Source organism: Penicillium verhagenii (assembly GCF_028828195.1).
Source record: "Penicillium verhagenii strain IBT 33310 chromosome Unknown utg000002l_segment0_segment0, whole genome shotgun sequence".
In the NCBI taxonomy this organism is placed as follows: Eukaryota; Fungi; Ascomycota; class Eurotiomycetes; order Eurotiales; family Aspergillaceae; genus Penicillium; species Penicillium verhagenii.
In genome coordinates, this window is record NW_026643166.1 from 2,073,634 (window position 1) to 2,089,761 (window position 16,128).

General features: G+C 47.2%; 5 protein-coding genes across 5 annotated transcripts; 2 read left to right on the forward strand and 3 right to left on the reverse strand.

Moving 5' to 3' along the window:
* Positions 1-1,624: 1,624 nt before the first annotated feature.
* N7466_000754 (MDR family MFS transporter) lies at positions 1,625-3,479 on the reverse strand (the record flags this gene model as incomplete). Its single annotated transcript, XM_057160152.1, has 3 exons — positions 1,625-1,929; positions 1,988-3,131; positions 3,201-3,479. Coding segments are annotated over 3 exons (1,728 nt in total), but the record flags the coding sequence as incomplete, so codon positions are not given.
* A 2,815-nt stretch (positions 3,480-6,294) lies between these two features.
* Positions 6,295-9,135, reverse strand: N7466_000755 (P-loop containing nucleoside triphosphate hydrolase protein; the record flags this gene model as incomplete). Its single annotated transcript, XM_057160153.1, has 1 exon — positions 6,295-9,135. One exon carries the CDS (start codon positions 9,133-9,135, stop codon positions 6,295-6,297), a length of 2,841 nt encoding a protein of 946 aa, XP_057026401.1.
* Positions 9,136-11,287: 2,152 nt separating this feature from the next.
* On the forward strand, positions 11,288-12,416 carry N7466_000756 (NAD(P)-dependent alcohol dehydrogenase; the record flags this gene model as incomplete). The annotated part of the gene is made up of 3 exons (XM_057160154.1): positions 11,288-11,570; positions 11,629-12,058; positions 12,137-12,416. 3 exons carry the CDS (start codon positions 11,288-11,290, stop codon positions 12,414-12,416), a joined length of 993 nt encoding a protein of 330 aa, XP_057026402.1.
* Positions 12,417-12,802: 386 nt separating this feature from the next.
* On the forward strand, positions 12,803-14,644 carry N7466_000757 (uncharacterized protein; the record flags this gene model as incomplete). The annotated part of the gene is made up of 1 exon (XM_057160155.1): positions 12,803-14,644. One exon carries the CDS (start codon positions 12,803-12,805, stop codon positions 14,642-14,644), a length of 1,842 nt encoding a protein of 613 aa, XP_057026403.1.
* Positions 14,645-15,003: 359 nt separating this feature from the next.
* Positions 15,004-16,080, reverse strand: N7466_000758 (asparaginase; the record flags this gene model as incomplete). Its single annotated transcript, XM_057160156.1, has 1 exon — positions 15,004-16,080. The coding sequence occupies one exon, from the start codon at positions 16,078-16,080 to the stop codon at positions 15,004-15,006; it is 1,077 nt and encodes a 358-aa protein (XP_057026404.1).
* Between the last annotated feature and the right edge of the window lie 48 nt (positions 16,081-16,128).

Consider the following 16,128-nt stretch of genomic DNA (forward strand, 5'->3'; position numbering starts at 1 on the left):
AAGTTACCTCACGCTCTGAATTCCCACTGCTTTACCCGTTCATTCTACCTGCACTAGGCACCACGACATGTATTTAGTCTGTGAGTTGCCAGGTGATGGAAAATGAATTGCACAGACTTGAAGCTTACTATTGTCTTTCACCAATTTGCTTGAAATCATTGTCTGACACGCTGCTTATCGCCGCACTCTTCCGTTAATTTTTCCAAGGTCGGCATAATATTGGCTTATTTCCCGCGCTTGATTGGTGACATATCTTTGTGAATTAATAAAGAACGAGTCTACGGGGAAAGAGGGTGAGAACTTAATGATGTGGTATTGGGTGCTGCAGGGAAGAAAGAAGAGAGAGATGGGGAGAGAGAGAGAGAGAGAGAGAACTATCTACAGGGAAAGAAGTGAGAACATGACCAAATACTTTGCTTGTTTGGTGTATAGCTATCTCCTAGATATAGTTGGTCACTGGAGCTTTCAATTTTAGATCCAGAATATCAAATCCCTCGACCCTTCTCCCCATGACGCTCCTTCCTGCACACATGCATAAGGGCAGTTTTTGATCGAATCAAAAAAACAAAAACATACAACAGTCAGGATTCGCATGTGGTCACCCACCATACTACTAACTGACCGGCGTGTGGCTTAAGTACGGCTGAGCGGACGGGAAGCCCTGTTCTCCACACCCTATGGTCGTATGTGCTTGAGTAGTCACTGAAGAAGGCTATATAGGCCTTACTACGGATAAATTATCGGAACATTACTTAGTTTATAATGCTATTATGATTCATCGAACGACAATCTAGTAAAGCTGGTTCGAGATTGCTATGGTAATTGAAGATCTAGATCGCTCTATGAAGAATCTATAACGCTAGACTAATATGAATCGGTATCAAGTTTGTGAGAAGTGGGACGGCTTGGCACTGATTTTTGCCAGTTCGAAGCTAGCCTTGTGCTGAAAACGGCGTAGCTTGGGAGAATTTAATTCAATGTTGACACCCGTGTCACTTATGCTTATGACCATGGCCGACAAACTACCCGAGCAATCACTTTCAATATTTGAACTCGTATCCTCTTGGCAGTTCAAACTTCAGATCTTCGCAATTGAGTTACAGCTCCCAGAAGGAAATGGCTCAAGGCCAATCAGTTGTTTTTGCGCATTAGGGTTGATCAAATTGATTGCTGTGGTAGTGTCTGGTGACTTGGACTTGAAAAGTGTTGATTTTATCCATCCTGCACGCGGAAAGAAAAATTGAACACGTAAATGTATCAATCTCAAGTGCTAGCACGGAATGAACCAAAATTGAATATTATCTTAACTCAAGTGGTCCCGCTAGCAGTCTATCACGATTTCTTGAGATTTTGTATAATAGGTGGTGAACTTTTTGAAAGACGCGGAGCTGTGTACAGCTACCGTCCCTGGCAGTTCCTGTAGCAAGTTATTTAAATAACAACTCGAACTAAATAAACATTCTAAAATGAATATATGTGCGAATGAAAGTTTGGCACCCCTGACGCTCTTCTCGAACTGACATTGGAGCTAGAACTCTCCTTTCCGTCTATCCTGACCGTTGAATCCAGATGCCATAAATTGATATATCCATTTAAGTTCCCCTTGAAAATTCCCGAGGTCCACTCATACAAAACCAACGGCTTCCGGCGAGCCATGCAATCTGTCCCAGGGTGTGAAAATGCTTAGAAAGGACGCAAACCCAACCATTCCGACTGCAATTGCAAATGTTGCTTTAAGTCCTGCCATATATGCAAGTAGAACACCGTTGATATCTTCGGGGAACGTTGCGCGAAGCTGCGTTGCTCCTGCCGCAATCACCAGCGAAGGATCGACCCTTGGAGCCGTTGTTGCTAGCTTTCTGATCATCGTGTTTACGAAAGCTGATTGAGCGGCCGAGACGCTGAACGCTCCGCCTAGAGTTTGAAACACTAGAGTGATTTGTTAGCTTAGTTAATCTTGTACATAACTTTGGCCGGGGTATCGCACGAAAAATGATAGCAGTCACTGTTGACATATCTTCGGGCCGTGCATTTGCTTGGGCAATGTTCATGGGGATTAGCCATGGAATCACGAAACCGAAGGCGGCAAGAATCTGATAGCCGATCCATTTCCCAGCCGAGGTGTGGATGTCTAATGTGTAAAGCAAACCGGTTCCAATAGTTGCGATACAAGCACCAACAAGCATGACTGGCGTTGTAAACCCGGTTTTTTGGACAAATCCGCCTGCAAGAATAGCTGCAATGCTGAAAGTCACAACCATAGGCAGGTTTCGCACTCCAGAGCCGATAGGGCTGGTGTTGTCGATACTTTGGAAGTAGGTCGGGAGGTAGTAGAGAAGAATGAAATAAGCGCCGGCAAAAAACAACATGTATGCTGAAGGGGCCCAGAGAGAACGCCTTTTGAACAAACGGAACACAAACATGGCGCGCTCTCCCTGGTAGTATTCCCACACAAGCAAAGTGATAAGAATGAGGCCAAAGCCGACGAGTAAGCCGATCACAACACTTGAGTTCCATGCGTTTGTTTGTCCACCGTACTCAAGAGCAAGGATGTAACAAATGATGAGGCACATTGTCAAAAGTACGCCGAGAGGATCCATGTTCAATATAATCTCTTTCCATGTTGCCTTAACCGCTTTCGCTCCACTCGGGGTGTGGAAAAAGAAAAGGACGATCGCGGCTGAAAGGCCTCCAATTGGGAGATTGATGTAGAAGCACCATCTCCAAGAAACCCTGTCCGAAAAGGCACCGCCAATGAGAGGACCCGCTACAGCAGAAAGGCCATAGGCAGATCCCACCAAGCCAGTAAAGAGAGGTCGTCTCTTGGGCTCGGAGGAAAATGCGATAATAGTGAAGCCACCCGTCGCCATACCTGCACCTCCAAGGCCAGCAATGGCGCGTCCGACAATAAGAGCATTTGAATTTGGCGCCACACCGCAAATAAGACTCCCGAGTTCGAAAATGAAGAGCGAGACGAGGAATGTTGTCTTCAGGTTGAAGTACCGGTATGCTTTACCCAGCGAGGTCTGAAATCCACCAAAGGTCATGAAGTAAGCCGAGCCGTACCATGATACTTTGTTGAGACCGTGAAATTGATCGGTGATTTTCGGGATTGCTGTCCCAATAATTGTCTAGCAGTGTTAGAAGGTGGGCACTGGCATAGACGGATTTTAGAGGGGCCAAGTAAAGAAGTTACTCACTTGGTCAAGAGAAATCATGAAAGTGGCGAGCATGATGGCCACCACAACAAACGTTAGACGTATGCCATGGGGATACTCGTCTGCAACGGGAGCCTCCCTCTCCACTTCAATGCGAGGCTCAGACTCATCCTGCTTTTTACTGCTTCTCGAGAGATCATTCTCGGCCTCTTTGTCAATTTGTGATGTAGACTCGTCGCCAGTTGCAGCGAAGGGCACTTTTCCCCCAGTGTGAACTTCAAGATTTTCTGCCATCTTGCTTGAATTGAAATGAGTGTTAAGGTCTTTAGTACAGAAATGATTTCAATGGCATACTCAAATTAATTATGTTCCTAATCGTGAAGAATTTGACCCGTCGGGAACCTCTATTGCCCCGATTCCGACAAAGGCTCCTTACTTAAAGCGGACGATGGCGCGCGAAACGAGACAAGATATGCAGGGTTATGCTTAATTCTTTGTTATCAAAAGGATTGGTAAGAAAAGAGTTCAACTGAATAATGATTGGATTTTGATTAGGAAGCAAAATTGATGCAAGCGTACAAGGATGTGCACCTGGGCACCGGCATTCCAGGAGTACGGAGCTTTGAAAGAGGCATGTATAGTCGGTCAAATCGGAAATCCATTATGCCGATTGGCTTTTCTCGAAGCAGCAAAAGCCCATTCCGACTTTGAAATTTCGTGTCTGAACAAATCTTTCATACCGTGAAGGATGGATCTGAGTTGAAAGATGCCATAAATTCCATGTACCTATGGTCACTAGGTCGACGAAAATGATTCTTCGGGCAGGTGGAAAGCCCAATGCCGAGGAAGAGATCGAGAGGCTTGCCAAAGGTGCCAGTGATGATCTTGAACGGGATGCAATTTTCTGGGATTCGGATGAACACGTCTTGTTTGCACAGAAGAAATAGATAGGCTCGGCTTGCATGTTCCGAGGCGTGCGTTGGCATCATTTTCTCAATTTAAAATACGGAGTACATACTATCTTACACGAATAACGGGTGATCCTAATGGATCCAATAAGAAACTTTCAAAATTTTCTTATTTATCTGAATAGGGGCAGAATTTTACACCCTTCGTAGGCGATGCAGGGCATTGGAGATGCTGAGAAAGTGGATCCTGGACCCTCATGCGGGCGCGGGCCGGTCGATGGGGATGCGCAACGCTAACCCTTTACGTATAACTTTGCAATCACAATAGCCTGGGATATCAATTGGGGCTACCAGTCATGCATGAATGGGAAAGTAATCGACTCACGCCCTTCAGCGTCTTTTTGATCCGTAGTTAGCCCTTCATTGGAATGTTGGTAAGCATTTGTCAATTCTCAGAACCCGTTCTCCGAACCCGGGGCGCAACATCATGTCTGCGGAAGAAGAAGATCCTTCGGCCCATGTGGAATTACTACATTGGACTTAGCGCACCCAATTTTGAGCCCTGTTTATACTTTGCTTTATATAACCAACTATTGCGACGGTTTATATCAATTGGCCGGATGGTGTAGTTGGTTATCACGTATCGTTAACACCGATAAGGTCCTGGGATCGAGCCCCAGTCTGGTCATTTCTTTTTTGCTCTTCTATCGTTATCGTCTTTTTTATGTCTGTGAATTGCTCTGTAACTTCTCTTTGAGTAGTACAGGAGGTTTTGCATTGACGATTTGAAGAGAGAAACAAGTAGTCATGTATGATAAGACATACTAAATAAATGTACCAACCTTCTAACTCATACTTTCTTCCTGGATAATCATTTTCTTCGGTCTGTTAGAGAGGGGCCAGGTGACCGTGACCCCCTCTAGATATCCAGTGCTTGCTTCCTCCCTTTTCCTTTTCTTCTTCTCTCCATCCCCCCCCCCCAAGAGAGTTGATACTCAATATACACAGTTCTCTCTCCGTTATCAAAACCTAACCAAGTGAGAAGAACAGATGAGAAAGGTCCAGTCAGGCCACATGAGTGACATGACCCCACAATACAGTGATATCCCACGAACAGCCACGATCAATATCGTCGAGAGCCTACCCCGAAATACCTGAACTCATTTCCTCACTTTTGTCCCCCTCCCGTCAGCAGGATTTGCGTAACAACAGAGCTCGAACAATCGGTACCGCATCTCGGGTTACCAAACTGTCCATCGACACACAAGGTACAGGAGTTTCGGACTTCCTAGAGGCGAAAACTGACGAGCTTGCTGCCGAGAAGGATTATCTCCAGTCTATTGAAAAATGGGCTGCTCGAAGCTTTTGACTCTGGAGTAGTCTCATAAACGATATTGCAACAGGAGATGGGCCCTGTTGTCAATAAATATCAGCAGCAAACTGATATTTTGCGAGTCATGAAGAGAAATGAACGCAACTTAGCTGACGATCTTGAAGCCAATGAGAAATTTTATTTGAGTCATGTTGTGTCTCGGAGAAGCGGTTATCTTGCTCGTAAATTTTACAATCTACTGCTGTCAACTTCATGATATTGCTATATTTAGGCCCCTGTAGTGACTTGCCGAGAAGAGTTCACCACACCCATTGTAAGACCTATCAAGGTTCCGAATGCCGTAAGGTTATGACATCTTACTACCTAGTACTTATGTAGTACTATGTAGGTCCTGTACAGTAGTAGGTATGATAGTATGTACTGTATTTCTCTACACCAACTACCTAAGCCCACGGCTCAAAAACCGAACACACAGAGTCTTCTTTTCAAATTACCTCAGTGCTATTATACATTATCATATATCATGTAGAAATTAAGATCTATATCAACCGCCCCGCAACCTTGTAGATGAGAGACGCAGCGGCTCACAAAAAAAAAAGACCAAAAAAAAAGATGGTCAACAATTTAAGGCCGAAGAGATCGCCAAACTTGAATGAAAATAACAAAATTCTACGGCCAGATCGTAAAGAGTCAAGGTTCTAACACAAACAGAATAAATGATTTTCCAACGAGAAAAGAATAGATGAACCGGATGATTTGCGGTCAATCGCAAGAACAAAATTGGCCGTGAGTTTCGACGCCTGCAAGGGAGGTGGTGTCTGGTGGTCTCGTGAAAATGGGCAGGTAATAGCTTCTTTGCGTTGCGGTCTTCGCCGTCAGCTTTCTGTCTAACTTTTCAAATAGTCAATGTCGGACCAGACCATGATAGAACATGCCGTCTTCTGTTCACATCAAGGAGAAGGCTCGCAAGCATCTTAGTTTCTGGCTTCATGCTCATTCTTGTGGCGGCCTTGACATCCCATGAGTCCAAGTTGGTAATGATAACAAGCACTCTCTGCGCTCTACTCAGCGCAACATTGAGGCGCTGGGGATCAGCCACAAATCCAACCTTCCTGTTATCCGGTCCTGGCTTCGTCAACAACAGGAACACTATGGGTGCCTCCTGACCTTGTGCTGCGTCAATGGTAAGGTTTTCGCGGTACTGGATGTTGTGCTTGCTGAGAGTTGCTTTGATGCAGTCTCGCTGAGCCTTGTAAGGGCTAATGATCAAGACATCGGCTGGCGTGATTCGTTCGCTAGACGCAGCTTTGAAAGCATACAATTCCCGAAGAACTTGGCTGAGCAGTTCGGCTTGGGCTGGGTTCTTGAAGGAGACTCCGTCCTTCTCAGCATACCCGGGAGAGTTTATGACCAGGCGACGCCGTCCATCAACATTGGCTCGCCGGAAGAATGCGTGGGAAGCAGTGAAGTCACTCCAGACGTTGCTGACGCGCTCAGCGACGTCATTGCCAGCACTAGCTACCAGCTTCCCTTTGTACACAGCTTCATTGAAAAACCGAAGGATGTCGGAATGGCAGCGATAATTTGTACGAAGAAGTGCTAGAGGGTAGCCGGCAGCCTTGAGTCGAGTCATCAGAGGCCTTTTCAAGTATCCTGCATATTCATTGTGGTCTCCACCCGTCATGACCGTTGGCGCTAGCTGATCGGGGTCTCCAATCAAGATCACGGCTTTCAGCGATTCCAAGCTCATGCCAATCACATGTTCAGCCTCGAGGCATTGCCCGGACTCATCCGAGACGAGGACATCGGGATGGAAGTTTAAGCGAATGAGATCCTGCGCAATGGATCCGAAAGTGGATGCCACAATGTTGGTCTTGGCAAGCCTGAGAATCTTGCCCATGATGAACTCCATGGAGTTCTTCAGGATGCTTGCCGCATTGCTGTTCAGCCCTTCCTCGATGTCCAATGCGCTGCATTCATTGAATGCTTTGCAGTATGGGTCGTCGGGATTGTTTTCGGCAAATCTTTGCACAAGGGTGTAGAGCTGACAGCTATCCAATTCCTTTTCAGTTGACGAGAGCTCACTGACTCGAGCAATGGGATTGGTATTCTTACTCTTGTTCCGAATTACTGACATGCAGTAAGCCGGTGTTCGGAATCTCACAATGTCTCCCACAAGCTTTTCAATGTCAACATTGCTCTTTATAACCTTGAACACACCATTTGTAAGGTTCTCAACAGCCTTGTTGGATCCTGCAGTCAAGAGGACTTTGTGTCCTACCAGTGCGTGGGCAAGGATAATCGATGTCGCGGTTTTGGTTTTGCCGGTCCCTGGAGGTCCCTGGATTAGCTGCAGTCCACCTGGAATTCTGCTCGTGGATGCCCTGAACGCATCCAGCTGACATTGATCGAGTTTTGCCAGGTCGAGGATCCTTTGGATTCGAGTGTCAACCTCAGAGGCCGAGAGTTGATTGCTCTGCATCATGTTGAGCTGGAAATATCCGGGGTTACATGTGTCCATCTCACGACCATGAGCGAGAAGTGTTTTATGAAGCGAAAACCCTTTTTGCCACCCACTTGGCTGATCCCCTACTACCTTGATCTTCCATGCATCCTCGAGGTACTTCATCTGGTCGTGGGCTGGAGCAACGTTCGCGCCCACCATGAGATCCATAGGCATTTCTTTATTGTGGAAGTGGCTCGGGATGTTCGACATAGAAAGGATGGTAATATCCCCTTTTGAGTTGCTCTGGCAATCCACAATTTGACCATCATACCTGAGGGACTTCTCAACAGCCCCTGATTGGGGATTGTCAAACCTGACCCGCGTCAACTCGCTGAGAACCGGCTTGACATTTGCTCTGATTCGAACAAATACATTCCACACACGTGGGATAATTCTTTCAAAACGGCACAGGTGCTGTACTCCAATATGGAATACATCCTTGATCGCGGACTCCTGGATGTGACAGTCGTTGCGCGTTCCCTCCAGGAGATGTGCTTGATAATCGGCCGAGTCGATAAAGAACGAGTCCCGGCACAAAATGTCGCCATATTTATCACGGTGTTTCCCATCTGGATTGAAGGACCATGGTCTTGCCGGTCGGCGTGCCTTTCCGGGAGCCAACTCAACCTTTTTCAAATACCAGTGGGATCCTTCGGATTTCACTACATCCATGGCGGATGTGTATGAATTTTTGATGCGGGTAATCTTATCATGGTGCTTGGCGTCAAGCTGCAACCAAAGAAGAACAATTTGATCAGTCCACGGCAGGTCATTCAGGAACTTCCATATTTCCCATGCATTCTTATCTGCGGGTGGTTCTCTTTCTGATGCAGGCATCGGTGGCGTTTCATGAGTCTTGAATTCGAACGCCAAAAGATCACACTTTTCCAGATTGAGCTCAATACTGTCCATGATACTTGCATGCTGTTCGAAAAAAGCGAGGTTGGGGCTGGAGCCTAGGTCTTGCTGGTTAAAGAGCTGGATGGAGGGCGTTGTCTTCGCCGCCGTGAAGATAATCTGACCATGGGCATGGTTTTCGAAAGGCGTAAATTCTACACGAGGCTCTTGGGTGTCGAGAGTCAGACGAATCTTGCCTTTAATCGTTTTCTCTGCGATGGTGATATGCCCAGCATGCCATTCGAGGAGGTATCGCGACAGGTCAGCGGGTGTATCGGCACCGTACATCTCTCCTTTGAGATATTCCGGAACGAAGGTCTCGGCGGAAGACATTTTGGTTCCAGAAATCGATTCTCAATGCCAGAGTGGAAAAGAGACCAAACGATGCTTGATGCGCGCTTTGGAAGGATGAAAAAAACGAGAGATGTGGGAGGGGAAGATCACGAAGGATGGAATGACGCAGCACATCGTCGAAGCGCAGGCACCTTCAAACACAGGCACCTTTAGAAGGTTCTGTAGATCTGCGGAAGTATTTCGCATGGCGTGTGGCGGTAAGAAAAGGCTGTAAGAGAAGAGAAAGGATTGATTGGAATTGAATGGAATCTAGTAGTTATCTGTTTCAAATGTTTGAAACGAAAAAATAATTCAATGGGAAGAGTCTGGAAGAGAGAAGATGGGACGTGAATATAAAAGATGGGGGGGGTTCTAGTGGTTATCACATGTGGTTTCGAAGCGAGAAAATATTTGAGTAGGCGTGACTGAATGTTTATCAACATCCGAAACAGCATGTATATTATTTGAATGTTGTCACCCAACACAGATTTTGCAGAGATGCACCCGACATGATACGAACCAGAAAGCTGGCACCGGCGAGAGTCATTCAAGGCTGTGATGTGTACTAGGTTCAAGTTCTATTATGCTATGTAATATTTGTAATTTTTATGCTAACTATATGCTGGCTGGAGGAGTTGGTTATCGTGTATCGCCTAGGCCGATGCGAACTCACCAATTTTGAGCCCTGTTTTTCATATCCGTCATATAGCCAACTACTGCGACAGCTTATATCAATTGGCCGGATGGTGTAGTTGGTTATCACGTATCGTTAACACCGATAAGGTCCTGGGATCGAGCCCCAGTCTGGTCATTTCTTTTTTCTTTTTTGTCTGTGACCCATTCTATCATTTTCCTACAGCCCAATCCACCGTGTGGGGCAAAACCATTCGCGCGGAAGCTGGGCATTCTTATTGGTTGCTGGATTGCAACCTCGTATCTTCAGTCTTTCCACTGGTTAAGCTAACTAAGTTTAACATTCCCTTACTATTCCTCCAGCTGTCACGATTGATATTGTGGGATTACGACTATTTGGTGGAGTCTTGACTTGGAATGACGTTGAGCTGGCTTTCACAGGAGTTCCAGAATGAGTTTCTATGAACTTTGGTTTGTACGGAAAGGATTTAAGCCTTCGTCTCCGTGTATACTTTCTGCGTAGCCAAGAAACCGAGGAACAGCAGTACAACGCCCTGCAGTGCTTTGACAGCCTCTAATTTGCCGCACCCCCAGGAGGAACGGCCTGTCTGGCCTGTCCTTCATCCCGCATACTAGTACTAGTAACTACTACTAATTAACGTTATCCGCCCAAGCAAAAAATAGCTGAGTAAGCAACCACACTGAAAGTTCTCTGGATTTCCAGGATTTCTTCAGACAGTCAACCTCGTATTAAACGTGATCAAAAAATTAGCAGTACAATGTTTTGTACCTACGAATTTTCAAAGCTTCAACAGGCTTGAAAACTTGCGTGTGGGGACGTGCGTTTTGGGCTTTTACCGTGCAGAATTTACCAAGCGCGCTAATCCCAGAGTAGTATAGACTCATTCTTTAGCCTGCAGAGGCTTGCAGATGGTGGAAAATAAGAATACGAACTAAGGTTGAGTGGACTCTATAGCCAAGTTGACTCTGACATCAGCCTTCCCTCAAGATCATCAATCCCGTGGAATGCCACGGATACAATTTTTTTTTTCCAAAAGTCGCCGAAATCCCGTGTCCCTCGGGGTAATGAATTGCACCGTCGATGGAGAAAACTCGGTTTAGTGGATACAATTTCAACGATTTAATCCCGAAGCGGTACATGAAGCGGACAATAACCTGCTGCGGATGGAGCGGATTAGTGGAACCCTCGGAGCTATTTGCTTATTGGGTTCAGATCGCCTTCCATACCTTCCATGGGCCCATGGAATACGCAGAGTTGTCTGGAATAACCTTATTCATCTTTAATCCCAACCTCGGCAGATGCCGGCTCCAATGTTTTGCATGATGAGAAATCATGCTGATGAGAAATCATGCTGAACATTGACGAAATCTTCTTTTAAATAAGCCATGCTCTTCCCCCCACCCCTCAATTGTGTTCATTTTCTAATCGAAAAAACACCACTGCAGCTCTAGGACGCCACCCCCCTTCGTTATCATTTCAAATCAACATCTTATCACCATGAGCGTCACATTCGAAGTATTCCGCGGTTCCAAGGAGGGAAAGATTGTTGGCGATACTACAACCCGCACCTTGGGCCACAATGAAGTCTACATCGAGACCACACACTCTGGTCTCTGTGGCACAGATGAGCACTACCTGAAGTCCGGTATGGTCCTCGGTCATGAGGGTGTGGGTGTTGTGCGCCAGATTGGCCCAGATGTCAAGAACGTCAAGGCTGGAGATCGTGTTGGATTCGGATACACCCACTACGTCTGTGGAACCTGCGAGAAGTGCTTGACTGGTAAGTCCCGAGTTGCGCCACAGGTCAAGAAGAACGAGTCGACTAACCTGAAAATCAGGATGGGACCAGTACTGTGAGAACAAGAAGGAATACGGTTCCCATGACCATGATCTTGGATCCTTCAGCGGTGGTGTTGTCTGGGATGCTGGTTGCGTCGTCCCCATCCCCGATGGATACGATTCCGCAGATGCCGCCCCTCTGATGTGCGCTGGCGCAACGGTCTGGACCTGTCTGACTGAATATGGCGTCCGCTCCACTGACCGCGTGGGTGTGATGGGTGTTGGTGGCCTCGGTCACTTGGCAATCAAGCTTGCCTCTGCCATGGGATGCCACGTCGTCGTGTTCTCCAGCTCCGAATCCAAGCGAGAAGAGGCCATGAGCTTTGGTGCTTCCGAGTACCATGTTTTCCGCACCGGCGAGGAACTGAAAGACTGCCTGCCAGTAAACCACCTCCTGCTCTGCGGTAGTGCCAATGTCGACTATCCCTCGTACGTCCCTATTCCAGTTCCCGTTCCCGTACACATGTCGAGTCTATTGGCTTTGATTACTAACTTTTTATCTTTTAGTCTCATTCCTTTGATGGATATCCATGGATCTATTTATCCATTGACCGTTGACTTTGCTCCCTCACCCGTTCCGCTTCTGTTCATGAACGTCAAGGGTATTCGAATCCAAGGATCTTTGGTGGCTTCTCGGCACAGCTTGCGCTCGTTGGTACAATTTGCAGCGGACAAGAAGATTGTGCCCACTACAATGACATTCCCATTGAACCAAGAGGGAGTGGAAGAGGCAATGCAAACCCTTCGTGATGGCAACATGCGATACCGAGGCGTTCTTGTGCGTTAATCGAGTGAGCTCGAAGGCGGACTAAAAAATACATAGATGATACCAATATACTAGTAAATGAATGAAAATGAATAAATAAATTGACTCTACCAGTGAAAGATTGACTTATCAGGTTTACGTGTCTCAATGGTGATTATTTCCCCTCATGCTTGTTGACTTCTCACCTTTTTGGGAAACTTTCAGTCAGCTTTCTTTCCTTACCTTCCCTTCTTCCCAACAACCATCTTTTCCTTTCTCTTCATCTATTTCCAACGCGCCCCCATTCTCCATCTTTCCAACTCGCATCACCTGCACACGTGCACTTACGATTCTCAAACCCCCTCCATCCAACCAAATTTATTTCACACTCCTCCTCTCGCCTCGGAACAGAAAACGGAAAAGTCAAAATGGAGACCTCAACCCGCAATTCTGACAAGTCATCTTCAGCAGAGGATTCAACAAATCAGGCCACGGATCTTCCTGAACGCCTCGATATTGAAATCTTCAATCACCTGGGTCGACTGGAGGAATCCAACGACTTCCCCCTCTGGCTGCGCAATACCACACGCCTGTTGAATTCCGCGGGCTTGGACAAACTCATCAATATCCACATCCCGAGACCTGAGGCGGACAACGAGAAATATAAAAGATGGTTGAATTACTCGAAACTGCTCCAGCACTATCTCTCGGAAAGCATTTCAGATGAACTCTTGAGTGATATTGTGTCGCCAGGAAAGCCCCTCAAGCTGGCTGATGAGTTCATGAACGAAGCTAAAAAGGCACTGGAAGCTGAAGGAATCTACGCAGACCTTGAGGGTGTTTCCACTCTGTCCTCCATTCGAATTGCTGGACATGATACAACCGAGGACTTTGTCTGGGATTTCAAGAAGAACTTCCAACATCTGTGGGACCTGAAAGTTCATGTCAACCCTTATTTCGCATTGTGCTTGCTGCTCAATAAACTTGACCGCACAGAAACCCGTTTCATTTTCGCATCGACCATTGCGGACTTGGATAAACGAGCGGCGAAGATAGACCTGTGGAATGAATTTACAGATAAGGACTTTCACGTGGTTTGCACCAATATCGCCCACCGTCTTGAGGTGGATACGCAAAAGCCGAATAAAAGACACCCTTTGACTCCCCTTCCCATAAATCGCTCTACGACATTCCTTGAGAAGACTGTGACGAAGGAAATGGATATTCCCGCTGCCGAGATTCAAATCAAGGACCCAGATCCCAAGGCCAGCGAGACTCCAGTGAAGACGTCGGACTCGGCCACCTATGAGACGATGGCCAATATTGAAGAAATGTATTCCAATGAGATGGATATAGACCATCCAACTGCTCAAGAAGTAAATTTTGGCACCCCAGATCGAAAGTGGTTCCCTGCCCCAGGAACAAACAAGCACGTTCATGCACAGCGCCTTCGCGAGAGACTGGGATCGGTGGAGTTGCCAAGCAAAGTGTGCGCATATTGCAATCAAAGGTTCCACACCGCTGCGAGGTGTTTTTACCTCAATCCCGCCACGCGTCCACTCCATTGGAAGCCAGACCCTAGCCTCTGGTGTTACATGCATGGATCTTCCGGAACATGGTCAGTTGGTCGTACCCCGATGAGAGAGAACGGAAAATACACACCGAAAGCCAAGCGAACACACGCCATTCCAGTCATAAGCCCAAGTGAAAGCCCAAGTGAAAGCCCAACTGAGACCAAGAAAAAAGAAGCCGAGCCAGTGAAAGATGTGCAGAAGAAGCCGAAAGCACCCGTGCTTATGGGATCCCCATTTGACACGGTCAACAAATTCACGGCCTCCAATAGAGACTGGATAATTCTGAGAGGACCGGGGAAACACATCTGCGCAAACAAGGCTGTCATGACTGAGTACCAAGACTATGGTCCTGAAGACACCCCGCACGAATGGATGGGAAATCCTGCAGGCAATAAAGATCTGGCTCGCGCCTCCGGGAGAGGCAAAGCGAAAATCAGCCTGTTGGGTGATGACCGGAATCTCATCCACAATATCTTCATTGATTGCCACTACAATATCAACTCCCGGTTTAACGTGTTCTTTATTGAGGAAGCGGAAAAGGAACTTATGATCAAGTATGTTGAAGCCACCGGAGCTTTGCATGATGAAGAGGATGGAATGAAGATTATGGGCTACGTGGTTTACGAAAACGGTGTCCCATTCCTGCGAACCCTGGATTCTACTATCGAAATCAACTTGATGGACCTGCTGGAATGAATCCACAAATCAAAGGGGGACGCAAAGCAAAGAGATACAACAGCTTGATGGAAAAGCTCAAACGGATATGGGATTATCTTTGATTCATGCTTATTTTCGGAGGATTTTGTTATTCATAGCCAAAGTTTCCAGATAGCATCTTGTTAGTTTCAAGTCTTCGCCATATGCCTTTTTATGTCCCTCGCGGCAAAATGAATCTTATTTTACAACAAAAGAGGGAAAGAATCCTTGTTAAACCGAAGAGAAAGATTTGAAATGAAATTCTATTCGCTTCACCCTTCAAGTAGAAAGTGATTCTTTCGAATTTTGTTGACATGACAGACAGGACGCAATAACCAGAACAAAAGTCTTGCATGTCTTCATGCCGCTACACGCAAACTAAACAGAGGGGCGACTCTCCCGGTCACCAAGCCCACGGTATTCTTGATTTCGGGAGAATGAAATTGAGCCAGCTCTTGACGCATACCAGAATCGCCAATTTGAAGCTGCTCCAAAATCTCCGTCACTGCCGAATATAATATCCCAATATTCCCATCCTCAATCTTCACCGCAATCCCAACTCCACCATCCGCACCAACACGCTTCGTCTGCGCAGACGCCCGAATCCCAACCCCATAACAACCATCCGCCCCAAGCTTCCCAATAACCGCGCCTCCAAAAGCCCGCATAAGATTCGTACAGAACCGATCCTCCCCCGCAACAAACTCAGGATACGCAGACATAGCCCGAAACACCCGAGCCTGCGCTCGTATCCTACCACTCCCCGCACCCTCACCCGAATCCACAGCCGCCGCAAAAGAAGCATACATCCGACCCAGACAAACCAACGGGAAAGCAGGCGCAGGCAAATTACACCCATCAACGCCCCAAACCGACTCGCCCTCCCCAAGCCCACAGATCTCATCCACAGTCTTCTTAACCCGCACCTGAAGCGGATGCCCACCATCATGATACGTCCCCACATCCGCACCCAGCATCTTCGTCGCAGCAATCATCCCAGCATGCTTGCCAGAGCAATTACTGCACACAGCCGTAGGCTCAAAGTCCTCCTTGATCCACGCGCGACCCACGGCCGCCGAAACAGGCACATGGCCGCCGCATTGCAGATCGCTTTCCTCCGCGCCGATCTTGGATAGAATCGCGCGCGCACGCGCGATATGCCGCTCTTCACTGCTGTGCGAAGCGCACATGAGCGCCAGGTCGACTTCGTCGAAATGGTATTTTTCGAATGCGCCCGTTTCAAGGATCGCGACGGCTTGTGCGGGCTTGGCGGCTGATCGGGCCAGTGTGATTCTTGTTGGATCGCCCAGGGAAAAGAGAAGGTTGCCGGTGCTGTCTATGATTGCGGCGTGGACGGCATGTCGGTTTTCGATCACGCCGTTTCGGTCTGTGACCACGAAGTCGTTGGAGAGGTGGGTTCGCATGATCGCGACCATATGCTCAGGATAAATGGGGTTGGTGTTGGAGGTTGGTTTGGTGTTTCT